Raw genomic sequence first — 9,881 nt, 5'->3', positions numbered from 1 at the left:
AAAAAAAAAAAAATTATTTGAGAAATAATATTCATTGCTTGCATTTGAAATTCAGTGACGAAATGTGCATCACGCAATGCACTCGGACCGCATACGAGGGGAAAGCTTTGCTGCGTCATTTACTACTTTGAATTAGACGACAGTTACAAAACACGGTGTCGTCTCCATTTGCACTTCGCCTGCTATTTGAGTCCCTAACTTTGAAGATTCCAGCTCAACACCAGTTAATTTTTTTTTCAGAAATATCAAACTGTCGGAAGCAAGTGATTTTTTTTTATTTCTTGTTATTTGATCGAAACATTAAAAGCTTTTAACGATAAAACCGGAAACGGAGCCGAGCTTTAAAAACAAAGAAGGTCATCATGTTTATTCTGAGCCCATTTTGGCCTCGCGTGCTCTTTGGGTCCCTTACTTTGAAGATTCCAGCTCAACATTTGATACGATTCTAGCTCAACATTTGTCATTGTTTTCTTACAGAATTATCAAACTATATGAAGCAAGTGATTTTGATTTTTTAATTTGATTGGAACATTAAAAGCTTTTAACGATAAATCCCAGAACGGAAACGGAGCCGAGCTTTAAAAAAGGTCATTGTGTTTATGCTGCGCCCGGTGGCGGGTACCTTCCCTACTATTTAGACGTCGTGCAGTGAGTGATTTTTGACGAAATATTCGTGGATTCCAACTTGCACTCCGTTCAAAACAATGCTCTTAGGTGATACAGAGGTCCAAGGGCGGATACGGGGGGGGGGGGGGGCATTGCTCCCCTCCCCAAAAACGACCCCCCCCCCCCTTTTAAGTGGCGTCGCAATAAAGGCGGGCACTGTGTACACAACCATCTTTTTCTCAAAGAGAATTAGTTAAAGTGGTCAGAAACTGCCTCACATCGAACTACAGAGCACTAGAATCCAAATGAATTTTCGGGGACATTAAGCGGGCCCCGAACCCCACGCTGTATTTTTGGACCAGCTCTTTTGGGGACAAAATGTTGTTTGCTCCCCCCAAAAACTAAAAAAAAAAAAGTTGTGTTCTTGATCCGCCCTTGCAGAGGTCTTTGTTTCGACTTCTCCCCCAATAACCCCCCCCCCCCAAAAAAAAAACCCCGAACATTCCCATATAGAACTAGACATGCAGCACTTCATCACAATACGACACTAACAGCAAAATAATTGACATCATTGCAAAGCAATACATAATCAAATCTCAGGATTAATTCATGTTAATGCGTTATTTCGGCTGGCTAGAAACAAGCAACGAGCAACTAGCAACTAGTAACTTATTTGAAACATTTCTTTTTGCTAACCATCAATCTGAGGCACAAATCGCTTCAATCATGGCCATGCATCAATTATTAAGTCGAATGTCATGGCAGCTGATTTCTTAATTCGGTTGACGAGATGATAGATCATCTAATTCTATCTCCGTGGCTAGATATCAGCTTACTGTCAATTAATGTTATTCATTCACTCCACAACTATGCTTTATATAATTACAAGACGCCAAATTAAGTTCATGTATTTAATTATATACGCCATCCACCTATCGCAAGTATCAAAACGAGTAAAAACTATTATTTTAATTCCACAGCAGTTTCAACGTGCAAGGTGTAAATTGTAAAGATAGATCCATCAAATTAATCCAGTTTCAACAAGGACAATTCTGAAAGTTAGGCGGGAATATTAAAACAACAAACGAATACAGCAAAAGCAAAAAGAAATACCAATAATACATGTAATAATAATAAAATAAAATACTAATTAATAATAATTATTAGTTTCACTAATAATTAGGCACAATCATACATATTCTTAGTACAATCAACAAATTGTAATATTTTAGTCAAGCAACGGGGTGAATTCAAGCGTAATTGGAAGAACATACACTATGCATCATTCAATTTCAACTTTAGAATGGGTGGGTTAAGAGATACATGAAAACAAACGTGAACTAATCAGCAATATATACAAGATTGTAACTAACCCGTGAATAACTCTGTGCAGTCCGTTCACAACGAACTTCGTGATAACGGATATTGAAGTGACATTCTTATTAGCAAAATCTATTGAACAAATTCGATGTTCCATTCTTGGCACATTGCATGCTATGAACAAGCGAAAATCGTTTATTTGTAAAGCGGTGTTTATGATCGATTCTAATCAGATTGAACAACTCTACACTTAAGCAAACTATGACAAATATGTTCAAAGTTTGGTACGAATATCTACGTCACATATTGACTCCTTTTCTAAGGTAAACATGATTCAGTGAAAGAGATTGTCAATTTCTCATTAAATATGAATGGTGAAGGAAAATGTTCTTAATTAACTAAACAAGTTGATAAAAACTCGCAAAAGCAAGGCCAAAAAATAAGTGGAAATAAACACACACAAAACAACCTAACAATAATATTAGTGAGTAAAGGGCACAAAACCACCATACAGATAACAAGAATAATCAGAGTTGATGCGTTGTATTACTCATATTGTATCGCTTTGTAAGATTGATAATACAAGATCGATCGATACACCTGCAAGTGAATGCGAGTCAGATTGATGAAGTGCTACTTTCCTGACCTGGCACCTATGTGAGCCGGGTTCAATCCCGCCCAGGCTTTAATTTGTTGTGTAGCGCCAAAAGCGTCACTGCGTGACGGACCTTAGCGCTGTTGAGAGGCCACTATTTTTATCATTATTATGTGGTTTATTATAAGGTTTCAACATTATCTTATTATACTGGGGTTTCCGCAGAACTTTCTTGTCCGTGTTTATACCGGCCTCTAGGTCCGATCTTGTTTCTTTCTTCATTTGCTTCAGGCTTTTGAGCTGATTGAAGGGTAAAAAAAAAATAAAAAAATAGAAGGAAACGATCAAAAAAAAATGGACTTGTACAATCATAGACCGTCTTCAACAGTCTGTTCACATCCAGAAGGTGATATGTAAGTCAGCGTCATGCTGAATGACATCACACCTTGTGATATATCTTTACTGAGTGACGGTCAGCCACTGCCAGCTGCTGCCCATCTACCGTGAATGTGATTCCTTGGGGGTTGTACAGCCCCTGGGCCACACAGCTGACAAACTGACCGGCACAGTTATAGTGGTGAATGTGACTGCTGTTGACGTACCCTGTGCTCACCACAAGGTAGATACCCGAGCTGTTGCTGCATACACCACCGCAGCGTTTCCCTGGTTTACCGTCGATGGTAGGTTGGATTGTGGCGACTTCAGCAGCTTTGCCATCAGACACATCCACTATGCCCGCTAGTCCCTGTTCCAAGTCGCTGATCACAATCCAACCATTGCTCAGTACAGCCAAGTGGTTAGGTCGTAAACTCACTGGTATGGTGCGTATGAGTTTGCCCTTTTTACCCGGCTGATGCTCAGTCAACACCTTCCTCGCGATATCCCCCGCTATGATGTTACCATTGTTCAGGAGTACAAAACTCACGACGTGGATGGTTGTCTTACCAGCTTCACTATCAATTGTTCTGAACTCATAGGCTAGCGTCCTGTCTCGTTTGTATACCTTGACATCTGGACTGCTCGCAACCACCCACCCATCCAACATAGCCTTTACGTCGTCTGAGAAAAAAAATAATATTGATCAGCTTAAAAGGGGTTCCTATAATTAAAAAAAAAAATGAAATTATATGTTTTTTCCATCAATAGCTTTCATTCAATTTGTGTTCAGATAAATTAAAAGGGAAAACGAAATAATTCACCCGTATGATAATTTTATATAGAATTGTCAATGGCAGTTTTCCGAGTAAGGTAATATCATCACCGCTGTACTAAAATCATGTATTGGTTTGTGCATGGATTGCGTGTGTACTTCAGTCATCAGTTTCTCAAGTCGATCGTTCAGGAACCGAGCGCTCATTGCGAAGCAGGCGATAGGTCTAGGCGCCGCCGCCTCGCCGGGTACGCGTATTACGCGGGCCTCACATTGATGTGCGTGTATTGCACTCAGTGTGTGTATTACATTGGTTTAAACATTATTCAAAAAATGAATAATTACTTTTCACTTATGCGACTACATTATTTAGATGTTGTTGCAGTTTGTAAAATGTTCATAATACAAGTACATATTACATTAAGAACAAGGCTTTCCCTCGACATAAAATGTGTTTTAATAGATTGACTTACGTGAAATGACGGAAATGAACCCCCTGATTTGTCCCTGTTTGTCACAGATGACTACTCGCTCGTTCTTCCAGTCAGCCACAGCAATCTCGTCAGGTTCAGCGGCAGCAGCAATGCCTCTGGCTGATTCAAACTCCCCTTCACCTTGTCCTTGTTTCCCAAATTTATGACACAGCTCCCATGTGTCCTCCATAACCACCTCACCAAGATTGACAGGACCAATATTTTGACTCCGTAGAAACAACGGGTATACAAGTTTGACGTCGCTTTTGGGAGGACGTTCGCTACCAAGCTTTTCGAACTGCTTGCGTATGTCAGTATAGCGGACAAGGAAATCGCTGCTTGATTCTTCCTGCATGACATACTCGGCTACAGCCACCGTATGAGATTTCCGTCTCCGCAGTTCAGTCAGTGTTTTCCTTTTCTCGTTCAAAGTTTGCTGGTAATCCTTTTCTCGTTGTTTCAGCTCATCAATTACTCGATTCCCTTCTGCTATGACTTCTTCTACTGCCCGAACAGCTCTGTTTTGCACGACGCCCGTTGCCTGCGTAAGTTGGGAGCTGAATGTCTGTTCGGCTTGAGATATAAACATCAAAGCTTGGTCTATTTTGGCCAAGTCTGTGTTGAAGACTGGCAACTGATCTTTCAAGACTTGTTTATATCTTTCTGAAGCCTCTTCAACAGTGAAGTACTGGTGAGATTCATGATTGTTGCTTAACGAGCAGGTCTTGCAGATCAGCTCTTGACACGTCTTACAGTAGACATCTTTTTGTGACTTATGCCTACCGCAGAACATAGTCTCAGCGAATCCTTGTTGTTTCCTCGCGTCCTCCCTCTGGAAATTTCCTATCAAGAACAATATTTTAATGTTTGCGATTTAAAAGTGTTAAGAACAACAGAAACAGTTGTTGACTGCTGTTGTGCTATGTTTCATAAGAACTAAGGTGTCAGAATTTGGGGACTGGCCTAGTCTCATTTGATGTTGCTTTACCGATGCCATTTTCGAACTTTTACTCAAAATGGATTTTGTTCTTAATTTTAAGCTATGCAGAAGTGATTAACTTTCGAAAGAGACATCAAAAAGAAATAATATTCTGACCAGGTTAGCTTTAGAATAATTTCACCAATTCTGCATTACGCGGCACAAAAATGATTCAGACGTATCTATTTATGTGTTTCATGCACGCAAAAACAATCCAGAAGAAATGTGTACTTTCAAGGAGTCGATAACGTCCAAATTAGAAAAAAAAGTTTTCTTATGAAATAAAACATACTAACTGAAAACTTCGTATTAAAAAATTGTAAAAAAAAACCTTCAAAATAAAACAAATTGTAAGTTGGAGTATTGATGAAGCAATTTGGATTGTTAGACAGTGATCAAACACATTGGTCCCACTGGTTTCCAAATGGTGTCGAGTACATTTTGTGAAACCAAAGGGATACGGCCATAGACATTTCCCCTGTGGTGATATCGTTAGAAGATGCATCTACCTAGCAACTCATCCGCAAGATCCTCTCTGCCAACTTCCCGCAGTTGGTTTGACAGTGATTCAATCTGGTCAGGGCTTGAAGGATTCTGTTGTCTCCACTCGACCAGCATGCTGAAGATTTGTTCTTGTGTCTGACATGGATTATCATTCTCGATCTGGAAGATCTTTGCTTTTTTGTAACCGAGCAATGTAGCCAATGATTTCCATTCTTGACCAAGTTCACGAGCCAGCTGGCGCAAGCGTCGATCAGTCAGCTCTAAAAGAAAAGAAAAGGCAAGTCTGGTAAAGCGATAATGCGCGAAAAAAAATCAAAAACTATTTCGCATTGGCCACTCACTGGAAGTCTCCTCGTGTTGTTTCTGTTCACATTGGGCCGGGAAAAATGTTGAAACCTGACGCCACTTTTTTTCTTCATATGTCATCTCAATGAAGGTCAGTCGTTGAAAAATGATGATAGAGAAATATTTTCAATGGTGTGAGGAGATGCTAAGAATTTTTTTGTGACTCTCCATAGACTTTGTACACAATCGCGGAAGTGTCGTCAGGTTGCAACAGAGAGCTCCACGTTGCGGGGAGACGCAAGCGCGTGCTTGTCAAGCGCCGTCAAACTGAAATAGGGGAAATACTCAGGTCGGATAAGAATGGTAACGGCATCCGTTCCGCTTTTAATAACTATTTCTCAACGTTTGTAGTATAGTTTCAATAATTATATAATTGACTCAATCGTCTGCTGCCGCTGCTTGCAGGCCGACGATGCGGATGAAGCCATTGCGCATGCGTAAGAAGAAAAACTAAATGCCCGCACGGTGTATGGGGCTGAAACATACGTAGGCTACTCACTTTTCAGAATTAACATGATTGGTATATAGCGACCAGCGAGCAATACAACTTTAAAAACAAATGTTTAAGACAATACCTAAATTAATCAACATGTACTCCGATGATCGGACTACATTGTTTAAGACCTTAACTTACAGTCCTTTGCCATTGTTACCTGTCATGCGTAGTTCCTGTACACCTGTAGTGATTGCTTCTGCCGCCGACATTCTCTTGGTGGTATGCTGTGTTTTCTTCAGTTGACTGAAAATAATTAAGTGCAGTTATAATTTAGACCTACTCAACGTTTGGACGCTTTGCGGTAACACCATGTGAATAGTATCTTAACTCGACGTTTCGAACAGAGTGCTCTGCAGTTCGTTAATGTTTCCTGTGTTACCGCAAGCTGTCCATGCCCACCATGCAAACCTACAGAGTTATTTAATTCAGACCTAGTTGCGATAGAACATTGCTTATACTATACCAATATCGTTAAATAGTCGTGCACGAATTTGTTACTTCAAAATGTTGTTTGTGAGACATTCTTTGAGCTGTAGCGTCAGATTTCTGGTTTGTCTCCTGGACTGATATATATATGGTCCGCAGTCCGCTCATAAGTCAGACGCCTCCGACGCCTCATAAGTCCGACAAAATCGTATCCCCTAACCAAATAAAGGCCCATAAGTTCGACGCCTCATAGGTCCGATCCTCATAAGTCCGACGCCTCATAGCTCCGACGCCTCGTAAGTCCGACAAATTAAACCTCTCGTTTTCCGACTTAAAAGGCGTAGGACTTATGAGGCGTCGGACCTATGAGGCGTCAGACTTATGATACGGCCCCTATAGTCCGTGGGCTATGGGGGGACCCAGTGCACCCCCCCCCCAACCCACCGCCATTGATATATTTTTTTGTTATCCTTGCCATGTCCTCAATAGGAAAAAAGATGTGAACAGTAAAAATTAGGGATACACTTTCTCAGGAGCCCACTTATTGGAACCGCCTCTGATTGAGCTTAGATGCGTTTTCTTAGCACAAGGGTTGGAAGGGTAAGAAACAAAACGTCATAACCTGAGCACAACTAATCATGGAAACTAACTGTAGAGGGCGCTACAGTCAAACGAAATATATACACTCATTTGTTTTGAAAATTATCCAAAAATTTGTCACATTTAGTCATTGCAGTTTACTGTTCATATTCAAAGCCACCAAATCAAAAAAAAACCACCTAATTTATGATTATCCAACTACTGTTGAACTAATTTGAGAGTATGGTCTTGGCAAATTGATCATTTAATAACATTTGAATGAGTTACGGTCCTGCTGAATCCAGGTTCTGGTATTTTTAGGGTTTGGGTTGGGAGGTGGTTAGTCAACTTCCAGATGTATGAACATTTTTTTTTCAATCTTGGTCAAACTTGACGTGGTATATGTTCATAAAATATCTTTCGAAAAATGTTTTGAATTGAAATGGAAACCGACTGTCGATGGCGCTATACCTGGATGAATATAATAATATATGTATTTGTTTTGCAATAAGTTGAGATGTAATGATATTGCAGTCTTACTGGCAGTTAAGTCAAAGAAAAATAATAAAAAGAAACGTGGATGCGATCCACTCTTACTTTTTGGATCCATTCTTGTGGCCACATTTGGGCAAAATATTGAAATTACTTTTTTTATTGAGGATTTTGGCATCAAGTGCTAATACAATATAGTGTTACTAATCTAAACACATAGATGGGGATTAGCACAGGGATAAAAAATAACTAACTATCAAACAATTATTGTCCCACTGTTAAAGGTGAGCAACTGTTTACATTCCATTTCCGATGGAGACTATTCAGAGAGTATGGTGTTCCGAAAGAGACAAGCAAACACTGTGGATCAATTGTACGTGTACATTTGCATGGTTAACAATTTTTTTTAACATTGTGGTTCATTTTTTTTCTTCAAAAGAATAAGTTTAATGCTGCTCATAGAGACACTAAATCTCTTTTTTAGTCCTTGAGGGTCTCAAAAGAACCAGGGGGAACTTAAGGTTCGGGACAGTATTGTGGCGGAAAGTGTTTAGTTGTGACGTCATACCATAGCACTAACGCTTAATCACTTGTGTGCAGTGATCGGGCGGAGCTTACGAGCTCCGTGGGCTGCTGCGCGTACGTGATTGGCCAATAACTCACATTAGTTTAGCGCACCATAGGGTTAGTACACGCACATGTTTTGTAGACATGACGTAGCGTCTACATGTTAGCGGTTTGGGTTTAGAACGCCCACTGGCCTTGGAAAACAATCGTTGTTAGGTGAGATACTTGTGTGCCTAGTTTGGGGCTCAGCTGTTTTCAGTGTTGAGTTCCGGGTGTCTGAAGGTAGCGGGCTAGGGCGTATAGCTGCGACAGCGGGCAGGGAAGTAGGTAAATTACTTGTACTCTGCTTATGTGTAATTGCTTAGGCGAGTTGTGTACAAAGTCTGTGTAGCTGTACCGGGGTTGCGCTGGTACGTGTGGCTGAATTCTGGCTTACACACACGGCGTAGCGAGTACCCTGCTAACGGACTGTTTACATTGCTAAGCGGCTGTTGTGCGCTTGTGACGCTGTGTTTTGCTAACTTAGCGATTCATTACTGGCGCTGTGCATAGTTGCTCATTGCTGCCATTGTTGTCTAGTGCTTAATGCCGTGTGCGTTGTTGCATAGGCAAGCAGCGGGCTATCTCCAGTAACTAAGGACCCTGTTAGTAAAACAACCCACCGAATCACATGCTAATTAATGTACCTGATTATTGTTGAATAAATTATGATCATTGTTGTTTGAGATTACCGACAATTCTGCTTCCGGTGTTTATGTTTACAGGTTTATTGTGCAATTAATGAACAGAGATAAATAATCAACACTCCGATTCATAATCGGGCGGTAGATTTCCACCAAAACGGACCTGCACCCTTAGCCTTGAAGGTCGCTCTGAGTGATCTCTCGTCTAGGGAAGAGCCTTGGTTTGGGAAGATTGTCTTCACCCCACTAGGAGTCAGACTTATCCTAACAGACTTGGGTTGGCCCGGGGGTTTCCGCCACAAATGGTGTCAGAAGTGGGATGAATGTGAATGATTAAGTTGATTTCTCTGTTGAAAAATTGAATTGCACAGTTGGTCTTGAATTGTTGTTGTTATTTCTGTGGTGATTTCGGTGGTTGTTTGGAATTATGAGCAAGGACTCGAAGGGTCGAGTGGGCACCTCAAGTGCTGAGGCCGAGGTGCAAAGACTGCGTTTGGAAGCCCAAATTCCGCAATGGGAAAATGACCTCATTGCAAAGAAGTTGATGGAGTTGCAGTCGGGTGTTTCCCCGAAGGAAGGAAACATGGACACGCCAGGTGGAAGCCGGCGTGTGCTCCATCGGGTTGATTCCGATGTTGAGCTCAGGTTGCCCGAAGAGACTTCCGG

At 41.0% G+C, this 9,881-nt stretch overlaps 1 protein-coding gene across 1 annotated transcript; it reads right to left on the bottom strand.

Moving 5' to 3' along the window:
• Window positions 1-2,960: 2,960 nt before the first annotated feature.
• LOC119735308 lies at window positions 2,961-6,677 on the bottom strand. Its single transcript, XM_038209007.1, has 4 exons — window positions 6,626-6,677; window positions 5,633-5,887; window positions 4,145-4,987; window positions 2,961-3,580 (listed from the first exon to the last, which is right to left on the bottom strand). Exons 1-4 carry the CDS (start codon window positions 6,675-6,677, stop codon window positions 2,961-2,963), a joined length of 1,770 nt encoding a protein of 589 aa, XP_038064935.1.
• Between the last annotated feature and the right edge of the window lie 3,204 nt (window positions 6,678-9,881).

This window comes from Patiria miniata, unplaced genomic scaffold (assembly GCF_015706575.1).
Source record: "Patiria miniata isolate m_02_andy unplaced genomic scaffold, ASM1570657v1 HiC_scaffold_29, whole genome shotgun sequence".
Lineage (NCBI taxonomy): Eukaryota > Metazoa > Echinodermata > Asteroidea > Valvatida > Asterinidae > Patiria > Patiria miniata.
The sequence above is the reverse complement of the archived record's forward strand: the minus strand, read 5'-3'. Positions and strand labels throughout refer to the sequence as shown.